Consider the following 22,660-nt stretch of genomic DNA (forward strand, 5'->3'; position numbering starts at 1 on the left):
GAGAAAAAAAAAACAGAAAAAACTAGAGGATGCAAAGACAGATACACTTTACCGCTCTGCAGACCCTCATCATCACAGATGTACATATGTACACGACAAGAAACCGATAGTGCGAATCACTTTCATTGTGACTGACTGTCGTGTAGCGACGACTGGGTTACATTTGCTGTTAATCAACTCGTTTGGGTCAGCATCTCTGCCTGTTCGCGTCCCTCATAGTACAAAGTTTTGCTACAATTATATCGTATGTTTACAAAAATTCATAGCGGTTGTTGAGATACCAGTGGAACTACAATATTAGCCAGCGAGAAGAACCAGTTGTATCAGGAGTGTGTCCAGAGGAGGACTGCACCTGTTCGTGCAAACTTTAATCGATTGGCTAGCCTATTTTGTGTGTGTTTGCCGTTGATGAGAACTTGGGAAATCGAGACTGAATCGTATTTTCTGATTGAAGTTGAAGAGAGGTATTGTCTTCGTTCGAGACCAACGTACGCTTAAACAATACCTGTCGGCCGATAGACAAGTTACCAGACAAAGTTAACGTTAAACACTCAAACACGAAGAGTTTTGTGGCGAAGAACTTTTCGCAACAACGTTTGGGTCAGCAATTTCATACCGTTGTTATTCTTCTTACCGCTGTCGTGTTTCACGTAGAACTGCGCTCTCGTCTGCTGCGAAGCGATGTCACCGATAATTGCATTGTGGTCACGATGGATTACGCCAAGTAAGAGACAATCTCATTGGTTTGTATTGAAAGCACACGAATCATATCATAGATTTTCTGCAGACTAAGCTTCGCTTTTAAGACGCATCTTTCAGCAGCTCGTTTGACAAAAAGTATAAATCTGGGACGTAGCTTTAGCCACGTGAACAACTAAGTGGCAGACTAGGTCTGTAAAAAAGGTCGCGTTGGTTTATGTATTTAGCCCTTTTCAATGAAGTCGCATTTGTTTCACTGTGTCCGCAAGCAATTTCAGGTCACTGGATATTGCTCGAATCAGCGTCCAGTTTTTCTTAAATTGCCCGTACGATTACGCTTCTTTCTAGTAATTGATATGAACTATCCGCTTTGGCTTAACTTGATTAACTTATTTTTTCTGTATACAAATTGATATTTGTTTAGACCGATTTGGCGTAATTGCATCGCTTTCCTACAACAATGTGTTGCCTTCTAGGTGGTATCTACAGTTTGAAGATTGATTATTTCCATCACGAGAGGGCATTTTCTCTATTTTGACCGCAAGCCCAAGCCTGTTTTTAGGGATAAAGTTAAACTGTATGTGACAATCGAAGTGATTGAACGTAGTGTAAGGGCAGAAACTTTACTAATGATAAAAATTATAATTATTGACCGTAATAAAAAAGGAATTTGCCTAAAGCCAAGAATCCTTATGTATTCTTTAGATGATCGGGATTTCATCTTGATTGACCTTTTCCTGCTAGCGACTAATTTTTTTGTATAGCAAATACAATTACAAGGAAAAGCTAGCAACAGCATTTACATAAGAAATAGCTGCTAAAGATCCATCGGTTCTATCTACGCAGTTGTATCTACTAGCGTAACTTGTGCCTCTTGAAATTCCAGAAAATTTAAAAAAGGAACTTCGGGACGAAGTATGTGCGCGTAGACGGGACGTGGAGGATTTTGAACAAACCAGAGATCATAAATTAGCTGACTGTAAGTATTCAGGTGCTGGTAAGTGTAGTGCGACTAAAATCAAATATATTATCACCATACCGGAAGGTTTTCCCGACGGGTGTTAAAGTATTTTTACTCACTACACTTAAACTGTCGAACGATAATTACAGACCTTATTACAAACATATCTATTACTGGCCACTATCAGATTCTGTTTCGTTAATATAGGATTTGATGTGATTTTTTTCTATTAACAACCGCGTTTCCGGAACAAAAGATATTTTAAGTTGTATTTGAAACACTAAGTGCTTTGAAGGAATCCCCAAATTTGTCTTAAACACGGTCGTTATTAGCACACGTGTACAGGATACCCATGTACAACCTATGTCTAAGTAAGCAATAGAGTACTTTTGTATTAGCTGAACCATTTGCGGCTAAACGGGACATTTACAATAGCCAGTTTCCTCGGACGAGCACATGTGTCGCTTTAGAAAATGTTTCGCAAATCGTGCTGTGAGCTACACATACATATGGTGGGCTTTGTGTGTTTTCAGTGGAGCAAAAACATGCCGCAGCTGTGGCTCTTCTCGAAAAAGATTTTGGGCGCCGATTAGAAGAGGCTCTTGAAAAGGAGCGGCAAAAAGCGGAGTCTGCCAATGATGAGGTCGTTTCTAAACGGCAGTTAGAAGAGCTCAAGGTATTTCCAAAGCACATGTCCTACTACGAAAACATAACTATTTTCTCAAATTTTCCATAATTCGAAATGGCGATATTTGGTGTCCCTTCTATTACCCTTTATAGTATACAGCCGACATCCGTATCTCCCTAATCGGTCTTTTTCTACCCCTAACGATAGATTGAACATGCCCGGGCCCTGGAGCGTCTTAAAGCTTGTCGAGCAGAGGAGATCAATGCTCTGACTGACGCCCAACAGGATTTAGAGCGCCGCCTGGTAGAAAAGACCAGCCAGTGCCGCCGAGTCGAGGAGGAGGCCGTGGCGCTCAAGGACAAACTCCTGCAATCCGCAGATTCACAGGCGCAGTGGCTCACCAAGAAGGTGGCCTCACTCGAAAAGGAGGTCGAGTCACTTAATGCCGTCCTAGAACTAAAGGTAAGAGAAATAAACTATCGAATAAATATAGCGTGGCCATTTCCGTTGTCATCATTATTACTTTGAGGCCTGCATACTGGTGCAACTTGATGCATGAGAAGCATATAAATAGTGAACATTGAATTAGTAATGTGCATTTCCAAACATGATTATGGAAAACCGAAACGTAAAACGTTACGAAATTACTTTGTAAGTTCTCTAGATCTTTTCTAACTGAAGCAATTATTTTTTGTTTAACTAGACTGCCGAAACACGCGAACTTATGCTGGACAGGCGTGAGAATCAGGAGCGTAAGGAAAAGATGGTTACTATGCAAGAGGTTATCGATAAGCACCGGGCACGCATCGAAGACCTGACGGTTTGTAGGACATTGCTCAAAAAAGGAAACGACTAGAACATGTGTTAAGATTCCATTGCTCCTAGACTTCTAGGAAACAGGAACGAATAGCGAAAATTTCGATAAATATTACATAATTTAGAGTTTCCGTAGCAACAGATACGATTAAAGGCACGCTAGCCCCTAATGGTCAGCATATGTTTCTTAATTTGTGCTCACCTGCTAGCTCTATAATTTTTGCGCTTTGTGCTATGATAATTTGAAATTGTTGAACGTTCAAAATTAGCAGAATAATCACTTAATTCGAAATTATTTTTACATGAAGGCTCAACTGGACCGTAAGACCGCAGTACAGCAACAGCTTACAGCTGAAAATGTGAAACTTCACGAGCTATCTGCGAAAAAGGATCGGATCATTACGCAGCTCGATCATGATTTCGAAGCACTCAAATATCGCGCAAGGGACTCGAATAGTTTTAGTGAGTATAAAACCCATAAGAATCGATTTTTTAGTATATCAATTAACGCTGCATATGAAATTGGCTAACAGGCCATAAGGCTTATTTTTCGAAACGATCGACCATCTCAAATGTGAGGAACTTCGATACCTTTCGCAAATTCGCTCGGTCGCCTATTTAGGCTAACATGTTCAGCTCATAAAACGACTGATCATCATTCTTTACAATAGGTCCGTAATTTCTATGTCCCATTATAATGCGCGTATCATTTCCAGTCGTCGACGTAGCTACCCCAACGCACCGTCCGTTGCAAGAGTCGAGGAGCGTTGGCGCAGCAGCTACGACGCCAGAGGCCGATGGAGTCATGAGCCGTTCATGGCACGTGCCCTTTGGCGATGCACGAAGCGCCCGTCGAATAAACCGTCGAACAAGCCGGAAAAGCTCTAGCTCCGAGTCGAAGGTCTCCGATGAAGGTAAAGCAATAACCGTAATAACGATATTTTTGTCATTAGCATTGCTAGTTCGTCTTCCCTTCACTGATGATACAACACATCAGTCATCTGCAATAACGAAGCCGAAAAGTAAGAACGTGCCATATTATTGATACAGGTATAATCTATAAATATAAGTCATATCCATAGGGCACCGGAACATCGGGCAGACATCAAACGACACGCAAGTCCTCTATGCGTCGTTATGTACTATATAATATGGATGAAAATATCTTATCGTACGCTTCTTAAAAGTATGTTAACCTTTCTGCTGTGTTCTATTCATAAATAGATTCACGAGTACCAACTGCTTTGGACGAGGTCTTCTCACATGAGGAGCAGGTCGTCCTCGGAGAAACCGTAGGATCTGGCCAAGTCGCCGTATCACGAGCTTAAGGTTTGCATACAATCATTAAGGATAATTTAGCCTGGCCTTCTTCGCTCTCGAATCTGAAATTTCTGGTCCCGATTGGCGTTTTCAGCATATGATAAATCGAAGCTGGCGATAAATGTCCTTTATCTTGGTCAAGAAAAAATGTAACAGACTGAGACTTTTATCGTTATTACCCATTAAAGAGAATGCCGAAAAAAATTCAAGGCAACATTTTACGTTTGAATGAAGACCTATTTATGTCCTTTTTTCTTGTGTAAATCATCTTCTTTGCTGTACATACGTTTGATGGCTTATGGCTATACCAACAAAATAAAAACTGAAAAAACAACGGGAGAGGTGACGCGTGACAAAACAATAATTACCGACTTCGTAGAGGGGCGGGGCGTGGAGAGGGGGTAGTATGTGGATTCGCAGTGGTAGCGTGGAAAGGCGTTGCACAGCGCTTGACAGTGATGAAGAGGCGAAGACCTTTGTCAGGTCATGTAGACACATAAGAATTGGACAGAGCAACGGAAGCTCGACAACTCGGGACGGAGTGAGTGACCGATTTCTTAATATCTTTGATAGATGATAAATACAGATGATAAGAGATCGTATATGATAAATAGGAATCTGATGGTGAGCTGGCTATACGCACAAAATGTCTTGCTACGATAAGTACTCGCTGTCTGCGAACCGTTCTCAAAACAGAAGATAGCCAAAATGCTGCCTGCGACGCGCCGCGTGGTTAAAGCACTGTAGATATATTAGTATTACAGCAAGTTCAAGTGTGTGGACAAAGGTCCTAAGTTGTAGTGGAACAGAACAACAATTGTTAGTTACCACCAGGAAGGCGGTTGATTTCTCGGCAGTCTCATGACCTTCGCGTGAACGGAATAATAACATTTCAGTCACGTTATGTACGTCGTAGCATTGGCACTGGAACTGAGGCATGCGTTTAGCTGTATAGTTAGCGGACAGATAGATAAAGACAGGGAAATCCGAAAAGCAATAAAAGCTGAACGGGCTCTAGCTTGTTATGGCAGTAACGCTAACGCGACACAATGACATACTGATGGTGATGACGATAAAACAGCCTGTATAACACGCTTTTACCTAAAACTATATATATATATATATATATATATATAGGTGTGGCCTGAATATTGTGTACAGCAGTGATTCATGTATTGAAGATGTACGGCTGTGCTGCTTGGCGAGTCGGATCTGAGTCTCTGCTGCATCGGCGTCGCCGTTTAAGTAGACTGCTTTTAAACGTATATAATATGGACCACTTAGAACGATCAGCGCAGCACGTCTTTCTTACAATCGGTCATTGAGCAGCGTCCCTTTTACGACCGTTGTCGATGAGATTTGGATGGAACTAAGTAGGGGGACGGATTGGTGCGAGAACCGTCTATTTGTCAATGAGGTCAAGAGCTGAACGGTCAGCGCGTTGATGAGAACCGCCTTACCCAGTCTACCACAACCATAATACGGTAAAATAAGACGAGGCCTGAGCGTGACCGCCTTAAAGGTAATGAAAAACGAAACAATGATGGAAAAGCAAACGTAAATAATAGTAGATGTACTGTCCAGTTTAAGTACCGTAATTGTCAAAGAACAAGAAGCAAAAAAAAATCTATAATAAACCGTTAATAATCACCTCAAAAACTGGACGGTGATTGTGATATGAGCGAAACAGAATTGCGCGACCCCTTATTTTCTAATTGCTCTATCCGTTTAGGAAACCATATTGATCGAAAACATCCTATGATTGTTTATTATACAATGAGACATAGATGAGTACAATTAAAACATAACTATACGTGAATGTATTATATATACGTACATATATCATTAATAAAAGGAAGCTCCGCTGGAGATAGCTGCCAAGCTGTCGGAATCTTTGAAGTAGTTATTACGAAGTTACGTTTATGGAGCTGGACAATTCAGCGGAGTTATGAGAGTGACTTTTGAAGGTGCTGCATTCAGAAATATTCAACCTGAAAGCAAGCTCCCTAGAAAAGTATGAGAATCTATGGCACCTAACAGAAAAGAATCATCGATGTTTTTCAGCACAGAGCTCGAAAGCCCCTAACGGAATGATCATTCATTCTGCATAATAAATTGGCAACGCTCGATAGCCAGATTTGTTTAAACTTTCCGTATAAATATCTGATGTACGTAGAGGGACGTTAGACGGCCGACAGTATAATCTTGAAATAAAGGGTAACCCTTTATCTAGGTTTGATGGCGACCCTAGGAACACACCGGTGAAGCTCTCCCAGACTCACATTAACTAGGATTTATACAAATTAGGCCCAATTTCTATTGTCGCTAGACAAGTTCCGGATCAGTTGCATTAGCAGTCTGAACGAAATGATTCTCTATTGACATGACTCTGTCATTTTTGCTCTACGTAGTAAAAGCTTCAGAGAAACTGGTGCAACTAAAAACCATAGAAACAGTGAAAACATTCGCACAATTATTTTCTTTTTTTGTGGCAATAAGGACCATACAGCGCAGACAAAAGGACATTAAATAAATCCTTACTTTTTTCCAGAGTAGTAGTTGAATGGGCAAAGGGCTAACAGATGACTTCTGTAACTAGCTTTTGCTTACTCGATATAGATACTTGCTACAGACTGATTCATCCCATAACTTGAAGAAAAGTAACGATTTTTCGCCGTAATCAACTGCGGAAGTAAGCGAATTTCGTTGGGACGCAAATATACGCCTTAAATGAAAATATTCAATAAAACGTAATCTGATGACAAGAATAGCGGTATTTATTGTAAGTCGAAAGTTTCCAGCATTGAGGTATGTCGTTCGAAAAAGCCAGATTGATTGGCTCTGCATTTAGTAAGTAGATCTAATTTCTTCTTATCTATTGAGCGGAACTAGGATATATTTAACTAAAAATGGGAAGTATATCAGAATGAAGTATATTAGTAATATTCTTAGTAGAAAGACGAGCTACAATGTGCTAATTACCGGCTGAACTATTTATGCTAACTTTTGTCAATTTCGCGAGCTGTCTGGTATATGATAAACAAACGCTAAACCATCACATCCTTGGAAACATTGAAGTTCTTCATCACTGAATCAGGGCCCTGCAGTTGTTCCAAAGCACCCGAACAGTAATCGGCTTCTGATCTTGTGGGTAGCGATAGGAGGGTGGTAAATAGTGAATCAAAGGACTTCAACTGTAGATTTGTTGGGCAGAAATATTCATGGGCAAGGCAGTCTTGGTACATATTGGGATAATCGACAACGATTTTGACCCCTCGGCGGCCAATACCAGCTATCTAGTATGATACACAGACAGAGATAAGTGAAGGGAATCTTTTAGGGAAATACGCTAAGAGCGGAGAATTCGATATGAAAACAGACACTTTAGAGAAGGCATGAGAAACTGAGGTACATTACAAGGTTTGCTATAGATCTACAATAAAGTGTAGTAGCTTTTTCTAGACAAAAAAGCACCAGGTAAGTTCCAACAAAACTTCAAAAAAAGCTACAACAACTACTACCAAAATAAGCAAAAGGTAATTTTTGTAAATTCTCATTTCCGTAGTAACAAACTTAATGGATTTAGGCTAGGCGAATTACACTGAGGCACGGATCTACATATTATAATCACCAGTCTTAAACAATAATGCTGAGTAAAAACGTAGTTCTCAATCAGGGGTAATAGCATTCCCTTATTTATTCTAAATCGGGTGTTCCCAGCTGTAGGACTTGTTGATGGAGGATTTTATCCTACCCATAGATATTAGGATGAGTCTTTCTATTTCGACGTTTATCTCTTTTAATGCGGCCTATGGTCTCACTGCCCCTAAGTAACATTTGGCGTTAGCCGCTGAAGTGGCGGCGTGTGACCGGACGCTGTTACATACTTCTACCGACTTTCTCGCTTAGGATACTTGATGCGTCCAGTCGCCGCACACCCAGCTAAAAATTGTGTATTTCTCCACTGGAAAGCCCTGACACAGAGTCGGCCACAGTTGATTCGCCGCAAGCTATCGGGATGTCCCACCTCCCCAGATCTTTTTGGGATAATCGTTCTTCGGCAATCGGCAGACGATATCGTCGTTGTTCTTGCGAACGCTTTAAAAATAGTTAGGTTTTCTATGTTAGTGCGTGTACGTATGTGCATGTGTTTGTGCGCCAGCTGTACACTCAGTTAAGTCGAGTGATATTATTAATATTTTTTCCTTCGTGTTGTTCTCCATCCACGACTACCTATAAACCAATTAATTGACGATAGTTCAAAAACCGATAGGGATATTCGGTCAGGAGGACGTCTTGTGAATGGCTCTTGAAGGAAAACGTGCAGTTTATTTGATTGGTTCATGTACTGTTCCTGATGGCATCACAATCCAATGATCTGTGATGTGGCCTGTTTTTTACCCGTTTTATCAGCAGTAGTTATATTAATAAACTCCTTTGTTCCTGGATTCCATAGAGGTTCTTTACGAGGCAGAGCTGTTTCTAACGTTCAAACGCCATTTAGCATTTGGGATTTGCAATACATTGTCTCGTTAGTAACAACTAGCTTTAGCTCGACGTTACCCAGCGCCAAGAGAAAGGGATTTTCAAATCACTGTCGTTGTTGTCATTAGTCCACATCGGTGGCATCGTTTCCTCGGAAATCTCTTCGTACATACGCCAGCTTCGCAGACGGCACCTTCACTCACTGTTGATTACATAACTGTTCTTTACGGATCAGCCGCTTTTCCATCCAAACGTGTCTTCTTTTTAGCCACTAAGATCTATTTGTATGAGTCTCCTGAGATCCGAAAACTTGCTTGGAGTACCAACCAATCAACTTTCTTCGATTATTTCCTCGCATTGTGTCATTTTCAATTTTTTAGCTAGGTGTCATTTGAAATGTGCCCCTTCTTCTGTATTTGAGGACCGCCTCCTTACTCGTTGTCAGTCCCCTTTCTTAAAAGCGCTGAGTTACTGCACCTTACAGCCTCTAACGGCAACTCGCAACTGCACCGAAAAAGAAACCCAGTCCTTAGTATTAATCTCATGGGCTTTTTTGACATGTTCGTTCGTTCCTTAATATTTAGCTTCCTTCTGGTTCTGCGATAGCCGACTGTTCTGTTTTGACGTTAGATAACGCTTGCACACCGAGGACCAGTGCCAGCCAGACCGACCTGGTCCTTTTCACAGTACGCCGCAAAACTAGTTACTGCGACGGTTCATCAAAGTTGTTGCCTGTACGCCTGAAAAATACACAGATTGAATTGATTAGAGATGTGAGATTTATACGTATACTACTACGTATTTGGTTAAGTAAATCTAGAATTGATTCATCTGAAAATGGAGAAGCACACGAAATACGTTACTAATGTTACCAATATTCTTATATATGATCCAGAGAGGCCGATTTGGAAATCTGTGATACATCACTTACTAACGATCTAGCCTAAATGCTGCGTCTGTTGCGCGAGAAACTGAGCTGATACAATCTTTTCTTTCATATATGTTAGTCATAATAATTGGAAAAGCTTATAGCTTGATATTCTTCATCGTATTAAAACAATTATCAATTTATTCTATCGTTATCATTATGAGTAACATTCAATTTATTATATCATCATATCATTTTTCCGCAAATGGTATCAAGAGAAAGAAATAAAAGCTTATATGGATCGAATATTCTTAAACATTACCTCGTGCAACGGTAATAATCGCCCACGCGCGTCTGCGTACATAGGCACATCGGACTAACCAACAATCGATCACGGAAAATTATTGGTGACGGGATCTCCTCGGTACCGCTCCCGACGCCTGACTGCGCACCTATAGCGAAGCGTAATGAAAGCACGATAACAATTTCAACGTTAACAGCGTTACACAGACAAAACCAGATCCGTTGAAACATTGTAACGGTCCATCAAGGGGTAACGGGTAGAGCACTGCAGTTGCTCAACAATAGACGAACACCACTAGGCTTAAAATTGGCCCACTAGAAATGGCGGAAAAGTGCCAAATAATAAGTGAATAATCGATAATTTTCCCATAGTATTTAGGTTAATGTTGTATTTCATCACAGCAGATGAGAGCGGAACGGACATGGCACAAACGTTGGTGATGCAAGACGGCTTGGAGTCTTCTTGCAGATGCGAGTCTTTTGCGGATTCGATGTCGATCAGCGCGCCGGCGACTAGCTGACGTAAGCTGTATTTCTTACGACGTATTTTCTTACTCACCGAAAACTGACGTATTTGCCCATGATTGGTCCGTTACGCAAAAATACCCATGGCAAAGCCAGTCGTGGTCTTCCCTTGTACATATCAGAGTAATTGCACGTTCGTCTGTAAATATATCCCAGTTTGGTCACTTTTGCCAGCGTTCTCACAAAGACTGGCCAAATTCTTTGTTTATATACCAAATCGGCCTAGCCAAAATTAGCATGGCGAAGCCATCCTTGGTGTTCTATCAGTTGCTCGTTTACTAGCAAGTAACGTGGTCCGTTGGGGAAAAATATTTTGACCCCAGATTTGCGGTTTATCCCTGCATCCTCATCCCGAACTCTTCACTCGCATTTCCCGTCCTCCGTTCATCAAGGATGACCATAATAAGGGCCGACACGGCGCGCCCGCGTAAGGACCGTAGTAATTTCATCACTGTAAACAATTCGACCCACTCTGTAACGGGATAATTTGTAAGCTGCCCATTGTGCGCAATTACATGACTGCAATCATGGTACTCACCAACGACTATAGGTATCTCTGCCCGCTTGCCATACCGTCCATTTGGCACAAAAGTTCGTTGACTCATAGCTACCAGCACTATCGTAGCGATGACCAAAGCGCGGACGACAACATCTGAAGCTACGGCCATTGCCTCTTTCTTTCCTTTGAAGGAGTGTTTAATTACTAATGTGAGCTATCACCCTAACCGATCCGAGGTTGCAGTTGTATTCTACGTACTAAGGCAGCGGCGAGAAGAGACGGCAGCGATTAGGCTGGGTCAATAATTAGCGGCTAGTTCTTTACCCTGTGGTACGAGCGATTTCTGCCACGATTGACTGAAAAAAACAGGGAGAGAGAGAGAGAGAGAGAGAGGGATAGAAAGTTAGGAGGAATGAGTTTCATAGGACTGTTAGTTGCCCTTGCGGTGTCTATACGATGTGACCCTATTTATGACCTAGTACCTTGGTTCCTAATTACACTTACTAGTTGAAGTTCAAATGTCAAAGTTAAACCTAACTATCTGACGAACACTGATACGATGCAGATGCCTGTGCTTCTTAAAAATAGAGGAAAAAATTAGTGAAAATTTTAGGTCTAGGTGCCTAAGCCTGGTCACATTGAGAGCCGCCAGTTTTGGTACTTGTTAGTCGCCTTACGAATGCTGCCGGAGAAGCACACGAAAAACCTCGAAAAAGTTTAGGGAGAACAACGAGAATTTACCGTAGAGAGTAGCAGAGTTGTACTGAAGATATACAATATTGGTACTATAATGTTACAGCAAATGGTTAAAGTGGTCACTCGTGTCAGCAAACGATATTGCAGTCTACTTCTATGAAAACACAACGGACCAATAAAACCTCGTATTTTTGGAAGCCGTATTTTTTTCACACAATAGTGCCAACGCTGTCGCAGCTTCCATGCGATCATATAACTATCATTCGCGTTCCCATATGAAATTGCTATGGGCTTTCGAAGTAAATCGATGAAGGTACGCACGTGCACCAGTTGTTCTTCCTAAGGCGTGCAAAGCCTTTTACACGGCTTCATACCGGGGGAATAAGCGAACCCAAGCCAGCTTTAATAGTCCTCAACCCAGGAAGTAATAAAAAATACAATAATGGCAAAAGGTATGAGGTTTGACGTTCTCATTAAATAATCAGACCTATGTGTTTTCGATTAGTGCGCAGACGGTCCATTAGTATTTCGGAAAGCTGGAGATGTCTGGTTGCGTGTATCGTTTTATTTTTAGGCTTTTTATGCCCGTCGGAAGTATTTTATATTCACTTACTTTCATATTTGTTTACTTTAGCAATATATATATATATATATATATAAAACATAATTTTTGCTAGTTTATATTTCCTGTCAAATTCTACAAATCGCACGTGGAATAGACCACACGCATTCTTCGCAGCTTCCACGTTTTTAGTATTTGGCATACATTCTGTAACATGTTTCATGTGAACGCCAGTTTTGGCCCACAATCCCTTAGACAAGAAACTCTGCTTTCATGAAAAGCCTCCTTTGTTGTTGCAGTGTATTCTCATTCTACGGGTCCCGGCATGGAGTCACTTTGTTGGTGCTTAATCTCCAATTTCAATTCTTGAAACGCTTAAGGACTCCTTGACTAATATGCCTTCACAGATGTTCGATAAATCTGCATGGTACTATGGCCTTCGAAGGACAAAAATTTGACCACTGAGCATTGATTTTAGAGCCAAGAAAGTTTTTGACCTTTTAAATTTATTCTCCTCAAGTAAACTTTACCGGTCGTCGCTCGCTCCTTACCAAATTTCTTCCGCTAGCGGCGCGTAATTCAAAAGTTAAAGTAGCCGAATCCGCGAATATTCTTGTGTACTTCGTAATAATGCAGTGAGACATTGAAAAGCTCCACCGCTGAAAAGGAAAGCGCACAGTGGCATCAAATCGTGTAGATCCAAATTACTGCCATTAAGTAAAGCAAAATTAAAATTGGCTCTTAATCACTTTAAGAAGAAGCTGTGACAAAAGGCATATGCTTGCCTTCTAGCGATTATATTACAGTCCACAATTACTTTCTCTGGCCCCGCATCTTGCGATACTGCTGGCTAAGATTTTAAGCTGAGATATAAAAAAAAACCGTGGTCTCCATTTAGCCAAATATCTGCTTTTAAATACCTTTCGCATGAAGAAACGCGTAGCTCAATGAATTGATAGTGTGTACTTTTCACAAAAGCATCGATTGTTCGATACAAACAAAAAAGGATAATTTAAATAGCGATTCGGAATATATTAAGTGTTGTACGAGCTTTGTCTACGATCACAGGCATCGAATCGAGTCATACTTAGGTCCCCTAAGAGTTACCCCTTTTAGGGGCTGATTTCCAGTTGAGCGACAACAGTACACGCACGTTTCACTCCGAAATCCAACTAAATAGTTTTATCTAGAGGCTCTTCTCCGGGTCAAGGGTTCGCAGGATAAAAACTCAAATATGATTGTCCGACGAACTATTCCTTGAAAAAGCCCGACGCAGCTGGGCCGCTATATTGTTCAATAGATTCACTAATGCTATCCTACTAAATTTGTTGGGCTATGTTACATAAACGAATAGAATACCAGGTACCGATAACAAAATAGATGAGGTGGTAAGATTACAAATTAGTGTTATATATGTATATATATATATATAACAACAATATGGCTACGAAATTAATATTTTGAAACTGCCACCTTTTTACAGGCTAGCACAGTGAACGTTCGGGTCAAGCGGTTCTAAGGGGATGTTCGGAGGATCCATGCTTTAGATTATTTAGGTTACCGAAGGGCTGAATAACAGGAATTGCTAAATAATGTAGTTAACCTCAAAAAGAGCAGACCTATTAAGGCCTATTAAGCAACTGCAAAATATTGTTGAAAAATTTTTGACAGCTAAGCTAAAAAGCTTCGAATAGCGGTAGAGACTGTTCCATGCCCATGGATCGACAACCTTAGCGGAGCAATAATTTGTGCTCGACAATGGGTTTGGCAGCCGCGCGTCTAAACAGAAAAAAAGGTGACTTCAAAATTGGAGACTCTGAAATTAGGTTTATTAGCAAGTGTACTTCAAGATGATATTGTAAGACGTCGGTAGTGTTTGCCAGTATATCTAATGGGAGCTTCACAGACAATTTTCGCTATGTACCTTTTAATTGTTTAGGCAGAAGGTATCATCGCCACGTACTCTATGCCTTCGTCAAGAAACGAAACAGTTATAAGAACGAAAGGCAGACGAGACTGTTCGACCGAAGCTAGAATAGAGATCACTTACGGTTAGGAGTATCTGTAGGTCGCACATGAATCTTCGAAGTCCTTCTTGATTATGAGATATATGTGAAAAGGTTACACTCGGCACCAGAGGGTGCAACCGGTATTTCACTTTAGAGATCGCACATAGTGCCGCGGCCGATTTATCAGCTGTGCATATTGAGACGATTTTAAAACCAATAGTTATAGTGGATCCATTGAAACTAATCATATTTTTTACTTGTTGAAATTTTCAGAAGCGTTTCCCAGAGAGATCAGACGAAGGTTTGCTTATTGAGTTTCTAAGTAAATAAGCTTTGAAAGTCGTACATGCAGAATCTGATTGGCGGAAGGAACTCCGAGTGAAGAACGTATGAGGTAACATTATGCTTCCGGTTGGAAGTTATTTTCAAGACCCGACGATAATTAGAAATGCGACAAGCAAACATTGATACTTGAGTATGCCATTTCTTGTGCCAATTTCCGCAGAAGATCTGAATCGGAGATTTTAAAGAGCAACATATATATGAAGCACAATATTATTGTTAAGCAAAACGATCGTCCAAGTTACCTTGTTAATTGCTTATTAGAAACAAAATGGAGGATTTAGAGTCGGATCTAGCGAAATCACAATAACACACAACAGTGTAATGATGTATCGTGTATAATGGGAAAAAGATCATGCGCTACATAACATTTGTTTAGATACCTAACCAAACAAAGACATTAAACCTAAATTAGAAGTCTTCAGTCTAGAAGCACTTGACGAACATTTCACAAGAAAGTATACCCTGCATTTTTGCAAAAAAAGTTATCTAATTGGGACAGTAACGTACTACTCATAAGTAGATTGTCAGTACTGCTTTATGTAAGGGCTTGAAATACTACAGGCCAGGCACCTCAGATACCTCTTCTGACACGAGATCTCTCTGCTTCGATCATCGGCTGAAATCTCTTGATGTCTGCGTCCCCATTAAATTCCGTAGTAACGTGGCGAACGCATTTCAAAGATGTTCTGATTAGGCGATCTGTCTTTAGCCGAGATTAACATGTCTCTGCGTACATATAGCAAACTTTTTGTAAATACATTGGGAATTCCGAACGCAGACAAATTATTTGATGCCATCCGGCTACGGCCCTACTAATTATCTATATGATGGTTAACATTCTACAAGATATTCGTCGTATATTTTTTTTAGTACTGTAACATATTAAATACTTATCTTTTTCCAGGTATTTCAATGTAGACATATGCCTAGACAAACCAATTTAAGCTTGTTTCTGGTCCAAAAATCAAGAGAAGTAAGTAGTATCAGAAATATAGTGTGCCCAGGTTATGTAGGCCCAATATATCGAATCACTAAATTTTTCTGCGTATCGCTTTGCGCTGTTAATTTTCTCGATCATTTTACCTATAAAATATACTAGAAATTTTTTTAAATTCGCATGTATGTTTTCATAGAGCGTACAACCAGTTTATCTTTTAATATGGTCTCATCGATACGTCTGCTCAAGATAATGAAAAGTATTAGATCATACGATTAAATTTTCGATGCTTATATTTATTTTTCGTAAAAAAAAAATGCATCTCAGAAACGAGCTGTTCACCTTTATTACGGATTGCGGTTTATTACAGAGGCACTCGACAGTGCTTCCCACTCGAGGAACACACATCGCAAGCTTTAAAATAACAATGGGTCATTTTTTTATAACGATAGCCCATATCATTTCCTCCACCCCTCCTCCGTCCCCCGTCCCCCCCCCCGACAGTGACGAAAAGCCATAATGGTATTTTCTGAACAATCTGTTTAACATTCAATACAGTTTAATTTTTAGTATTCTATAAATTGTAGATATATAATATACCTAGTATAATAGACCCAAAAAAAAACTACAAACGAAGCCAGTTGTTTATGTCTGAAATCGCGGTTAAGAGTCTTATCCTAAACCTAAATACATGGCAGCCATGATCGTATAGCTGAAGTTAACTGAGTTTAATCTGATTCGAGTATGGCCTTTTGTATATGTCATGAGAGTTCCATTGTTAATCCTGTTTCTACTTTAGAAAAAGGATATAACTTCTTATCGTATGCAAGGAGTATATGTTCATCAAAAGCTTGTACAGTGGGCACTTAGCAATAATAAAATTATTAACAATCGCGGCTACATTAGGTACCCATCATCGTCCTTTGTACGATGCGATAGAAAGTAGTTTGCAATTAAATATACTGAAGCAACCATCTTTTTTTTGTATGTAGCAGTAACGAGTCCCCGTTACGTCATTCTTTTAATCTGAAATTTGAAAATGACCGACTGATCAATAGTAACAACGTCAGAAAGAAGCAGACAGTGAAGTTGGCACGTTATCACTACGTAAAACAATCGGTGCCTATCGAACCTCGCACACACAGCCAGCATCCTTCACCTAACCCATGTATAACGAAAAGAAAAAATAGATTCCACCTATAGATGCTGTCATAACTGTTCTTAACATAAGTCACAATAATGCTTTGATTGATTACGTCTGCACGGGGGTACAATTGGACCGCTTACATGCGACGTTCTATTGCGCTTTTACATGCGAAGTTAAAAAAAGCTAAGAATAGACTGGTCTGGCTTGATTGCATAGGAAATACTAATACGATACGCGTATCGCGTTATTTTCGTCGCTATTGTAGCCTAAACACCGAGGAGAACCACAGGTTTCCTAATAGTCCCCGTAACTCCATACATTAGATCCAAACTATCAAAGGATACCTAGAGTTTACAATGGTACCCATGCACAGGCAGCACGCCTCCCAACGACAATGTGAAAATAATGTGCTATTTTTTTGATAAGGCCTTAACGTCGACTAGAAGTTAGTTGTGGCTACACATGGTGCGCGTACGAGATACTTGCAGGTTTCAGCAATACGGTGTTCTCCTATCTTGCTACTATCTTTAAATTGCTGTTCGGCAGCCGAACGTTTGATCTACAGTTGCTAATAACTGAAGTTATCGATGACATGATTTTTTTTACCGAAGGACCGCTAATGTGTACCACCCACCGATGTAAAAACGATCCCGGGAACCTGTATCTCACTACATATATACAGCATCTAATTAGATGTAACGGTTACTTGAAAATCTATTTTGGTAGACATCATCACTATCAACCAATTTACCGAGGATGACTACAAATTTTAAACAAAGATCATTTCTCGTTTCAGCAGATGTCGCGCTATACTCCAACAGAGTGTTTGCTCACGCAGTCTGAGGGCATTAGAAGTTGAATGCAGATAGGTTCACAAGGCAGAAAGTTAGACACATACTACTTGTACGATCCTATGGTCTCTACGGTAGCTAGTTTAAGGCTTTTACCACTATTTATTTGTTCGCTGATCGTTTTTTTAGATCCGAAGGAAGACTATATCATGCAGATGAGACTGTTGGCGTATTTTTTAATCCTGTTACATAAGGCAATCCTATTCATCATCATTCGCTAGCTATTCAAGTTCTTCCATGTAACTCGAATCATCGCGACTATTTGAGACTGCGCTAAACCTTTGCTGTTTTCCTGTGAATGGTGTTTATGAGCACTTCAGCAAACTTCAGTAAAAATGGGTTAGTCATATATTCCATTCCGATGTGCGCTTACTTCTCTAAAACGCTTTCAAGTTATTCCAGAGGATTCCCACAACTATTCTTTTATAGTGAAATTTGAAAAATACTGCCATAATAATTAATTATCTGATAGTAGCGACATATACTTTATTCTGCAATTGAAACGCTAAGGGACTTTCGGTGTTTACATAATAAATGGTTTTGCTCCATCCCAATGGATTCGTTAATTAATAATTGCTCTCTCTTACAATGTAGGCCCAACATAGCAAAGGACATGGTCACGAAATTAAGCCCTACGGCACACATAGGGCAACAGGACTGACAAGGAAGTATGCGTCCTTCTTTTAGAGTGTCGCATTGCAAGCAAAAAAGCTGAATTTTTAGCACGGTAAACAAGTGCCGTTTATTCAACATACCTGGATTCGACGTTCTTTGACTTCTTTGACAGCCAACAAAGTTACCGTATAGAAATGGTTGAGCCTAAGAGCGACATCGGCACGGCTTCATACAGTCTTACTTAGGTACGAAATATGCAGAACTGCTCACATACTTCGCTCTCCTACGATATAAAGTAGTTTTGATAAAAAAAACCAGCGGCCAAAATTGTCCCTGTACGGATATAGCTACAGGTATGGGCAAAGTAGGAAACTGGTAGGGCATTACCTAGAGGAAATCAGTGCCGCGTCGTCTTTCCACCCTAAAGCACACAGCAACACTTATTAGCTTATCGCCTCTCACTAGACTGTTCAGCAGAAGTGTGAGAGTCAGAAATCACTCTAGGTTCAATCCTAGGTCCATTGCTTAGGGCTGAAGTCATATTTGCCATGATCACTTCAGATAGGTATAAACACGTTAGCTCTATGCATTTCCGCCTTCGAATCAGATAGCTCGTAATAGAGTCTCGTCTAATGATCAGAGTCTGCCTTTCGTTTGCAATTTGTTCTGAAATATCACTGTGTATATACTTCAGAGAGGAAAATACGTTTGACTGTCTTGAATTATCATGATGTATTAGTCATACATAACCACGCAGGCTATTTCTGTCCCTATCAGAAGTACGGAATCATCGGTGCGCATAGGACCTAAAAAGCTTCTTGCTTTGTATATCAAAATTCGAAATTTACCAATGCAAGACCTCGATATAAATCCGTCAAACTCAACGATAAATTTTTGCTGAACGTGGAACATTTTTTGTGCTCTACATCGTTATTGATTTGGCTTCTGTTTCTTAATTGAACACGTAATGTAATAAATACCGGGACGTGTGTTTACGCTAGTTGTCGAATGAAGACGCCAATTACTTGGGCGAAAACGTCATATGAATGTAGCTCTTTAGTAAGTGTAACTTTCATTAACTTCTTAATTCAAGCAATGAGGTAGATGGGTATCTATTTCATCACTACTATTTGAGGCGACGATTTTATTCGACAAATGTTTTCGGCTGTGATTTTCCGTCAGATTGAGTAATTGCGGATTGCCGACAACATCCTTCAGATGAATTGAACCGCGCTTTTCAAAGGACGCATAAGACTCCGATACTTTAGCTAAGTTCATGTTGTCTGGCGCACAATGGGATATATATAAACGTTTTAAATAAACAAATATCTATGGCATCTGTACAGGACTAAAAGTTTATCAGGTGAAATAATTACTATAAACAGCACGTAAAAGGTCTGCAGCATGGCAAAGAAACAAGCTCATTAGTCGAACCATACGCTATTCTATTCATGCTAATTATAATGCATTAATTACAATGTTCCTGTAAGTGGGAAAACTCTTGACTAGAACCAGTGGCTATTAGGCAGGCAGAAGCGTTCCTTGATTAAATCTCACTAGCCCCCAGCAGCACTGGTAAACTATTCGTACGGAATAACTTACTCACTGGCCAATGGGTACGATTTTTCTATTATTATTATCGATGCGTAGTCAAACGTGGTATTTTTAAAAAAAATCACTTCATATAAACTATTACAAAAAGAATAGAACTGAGTCCTAAAACTTCGAAGTTTCCACGGTTCCTTGAAACTGAGGAGATTGCCATGAGTGGTATCAGACGACGGAAAGAACTTCACTGCGATCAAGACTCTGTAAGCGTATGAGTCTAGTACACACTTTCGACTAATGGTCTCCGTTTGCATAATCTTTTGTCAAAGGACTGTTTAAGAAATTTCGTTAAACACTATCCCAATATGAATGAAGTCTATCACGGCAATATCGCCGCAACACCACTAAACGAGCCGTTACGTAGATATGCAGATGCTGGCCAACCTCTAACAAAGCTTAAGTTATCCTCTATTACCAAATTTAACCAAACTGACTATAGTAAAAATAAATGTGCTTACAATCTGAGGCACCGCTTGATTTCCTTCACACGACGTCTGACAGGTCATTCAGCCCTGTGCAAAATCGACGAGACAGTTGCACCTAGGTTTAAAGGCGACCTTACAGGCAAGTTAACTTAATTTCTTCTTTTTTTGTGACATTTATTTTAATACATAGATAGAAAAGAAACGGAGACGATTGAGGAAAATGGTGAATTCTGCTATAATCGTAGCATCTGTTCGACATTTTGTTCAAAGCTTGACGCCCTGTGAAACGCATATTTAAAATGTTTGCTTTCTTCAAAAAAATCAAAAGGAATCGCGCAGAGGGTTGCTTTAAGATTATTACACTTCAGTTAGTCACGCATAACCTGCTGGACATTCACCCACTCGACCCAACAAATGGGTGTATATAACAACATGTTTCTGAGATAAATTCTCCTGAATAAAAATATAAGAAGCGTGAATGTCTTAAACCCCTCGGCAGTAGAAGAACACTCCATATAGGTGGACTATTTTAGGCATAGCAATATATTAAGAGTTTGATGAGATTAAGCACCACTCCAATCGTAGCTTGGAGTTAGGTCGTGGTTGAACATAACCCGGGACCCCAGAAAAGGATATTCATTGGATACTAAACTTAAGGAGCACGTGTTCCAGTCAATGGTGTTCCTTTATAGAATCGCTGAAGAAAGCTGGCAGTTAGGCTCGAAGCCGGACATTGACACGCGGTTCTTTTCGTGCTGGAAGCCAGCCGTTTCTCCGATGGAATTATGCCTAACGGCGGTACCGGACGTAAAACTCATCAGACATAGAGGTTGACCAGGTTTTTTGACCCGTAATTGTCCGCAAAGGCAATTTTGAACAAAGATTATCATAAAATATAGCTTAAGGTCTTGATTGGATCTCTGTTGCTTACTGTTTAGAAAAGGTTATTTGCTCTAGGATAAAGCTTGTGATAACGCTACAGTACATACCACTGTAATAAACAAGGGAAAAATAATGTCATATGTAGCCGACTCGGGCCTTGTTTCGGTTGAACCAGGGGTGCGGGGGGGGGGGGGGGGGGGGCGCGCTCACTAACTCTGCAAAACTGGACAATGGAACAAAATTTTCTCAGGCGAAATATAATCTATGTCCATATCATAGACCATCTTTAAATTTTGTGAACTTCAACTGTCTCACTAGTCTCTAATATCAGATTAGATAATCCACCTTTGTAGCTTAGTTGGATCACGTACATATATATGTACATCAATGTAGGTGTTTCACCAGAATGAAGGTCAAGCTTTCATGTTTTTGTGGTTTCACAAAAGACGCTTGAAAACGCAGAGATTCACATCGACAATAGATATCGTAGGAATAAGAACTGAGAACTTAAACAACTTAGTGAATATTTCTTGTAAGACAGACACAACTTTGAAGATCGATTGACTACTTTAGTACCCCATCATGGATTTCAAGTGTTAGCCTTAATAACACACAGGCTCAACTTAATTCCATTAGGATGTTTTTGTCCTTAGCCGCATCCAGTTTACCATATACCACGAACCTAGTTATGGATTGGCGCAAGTCTAAGCAAATGTGTACGATAAGATTCGCCCAATAAACATTGCGCTGGCGTAAGATGTAACAGAAGAACGAACTGATTTCTTTGCGCAGGGTCACAGCTAGATTATCCACTAAAACAGGCCAAGTTCCTGTTGCGCCTAATTCCACCCTGTCACCCACCCTGATGGACTGAGTTCGAATATGCGGTGTTCCGCAAAAAAATAGAAATAATTAGGAATGATAAATAGAAATTTGGCAATCCAATTGCGTGAATTTCATCTATTTATTCGATGTGCGCCTCACGTACTTACCGATCCATATCAAGTAAGTTTTTTTTCACTCAACCAGATTCTTATTGCTCATATCTGTAGTTAAACAGAAGTTAGTTAACGGAACTTAGAGTAAATCATGACGCGCAATCATGTCCTATTCCTTTCGGGAGAAAAGGAAAACCAAAAAAATAGATAATCTGATCGTATGTTGCCGACTTTAACAGCTCCCTGTTATTCCACTTACCTCCTGCGCATCCGTGTCTCCGTAATGTATCCCTCGCCAATTCGGTTTGCATGTACGGCAACTTGCTACGCGTACTCTTTTAAACAATGTCCTAGGGCCCGCCCTGATGACGTCAGGTCGGCCCTTTCCGCGTAAGGCGGGGCTCTATCAGCACGGTCTAGATGATTCTTGCACAACCTTAAGCTTGCAATGCCGTCTAGCTATAGATGATGCTCAAAGAGCGCGCGACACGGATGCTCACGGGAGGGTCGACATTGTGCACGACATGTCATATTGAGCCCC

At 40.3% G+C, this 22,660-nt stretch overlaps 2 protein-coding genes across 4 annotated transcripts in view; one reads left to right on the top strand and one right to left on the bottom strand.

The window, feature by feature from the left end:
- The window catches only part of LOC111266318 (uncharacterized), a 52,513-nt gene that overhangs the window by 26,264 nt on the left and 3,589 nt on the right, over positions 1–22,660 (top strand). The window contains exons 4-11 of one of the 2 annotated variants that reach the window (XR_002684025.2): positions 1,586–1,678; positions 2,194–2,336; positions 2,496–2,750; positions 2,992–3,108; positions 3,413–3,566; positions 3,821–4,018; positions 4,329–4,433; positions 14,645–14,765. Coding sequence is in view for 1 of the 2 variants with exons in the window: in XM_022843725.2 (XP_022699460.1) it covers positions 1,586–1,678; positions 2,194–2,336; positions 2,496–2,750; positions 2,992–3,108; positions 3,413–3,566; positions 3,821–4,018; positions 4,329–4,432 (1,064 nt within the window). In the remaining variant the exon portion in view is untranslated. Of the gene's footprint in view, positions 1–1,585; positions 1,679–2,193; positions 2,337–2,495; positions 2,751–2,991; positions 3,109–3,412; positions 3,567–3,820; positions 4,019–4,328; positions 4,434–14,644; positions 18,200–22,660 lie in introns of those variants that run through there. The other variant, XM_022843725.2, reaches the window with a different exon arrangement.
- On the bottom strand, positions 7,171–22,434 carry LOC111266320 (uncharacterized). Of its 2 annotated transcripts, XM_086970867.1 has the most exons (5): positions 22,379–22,424; positions 12,914–13,021; positions 11,144–11,460; positions 10,100–10,229; positions 7,171–9,649 (listed from the first exon to the last, which is right to left on the bottom strand). In XM_086970867.1, exons 3-5 carry the CDS (start codon positions 11,271–11,273, stop codon positions 9,613–9,615), a joined length of 297 nt encoding a protein of 98 aa, XP_086826993.1. In that variant the 5' UTR covers positions 11,274–11,460; positions 12,914–13,021; positions 22,379–22,424; the 3' UTR covers positions 7,171–9,612. The 2 variants fall into 2 exon arrangements, with proteins under 2 accessions (XP_086826993.1, XP_086826992.1); XM_086970866.1 differs by lacking the exon at positions 12,914–13,021 and having other exon boundaries at positions 22,379–22,434.

Source organism: Varroa jacobsoni, unplaced genomic scaffold (genome assembly GCF_002532875.2).
Source record: "Varroa jacobsoni isolate VJ856 unplaced genomic scaffold, vjacob_1.0 scaffold_1071, whole genome shotgun sequence".
Taxonomy (NCBI): Eukaryota; Metazoa; Arthropoda; class Arachnida; order Mesostigmata; family Varroidae; genus Varroa; species Varroa jacobsoni.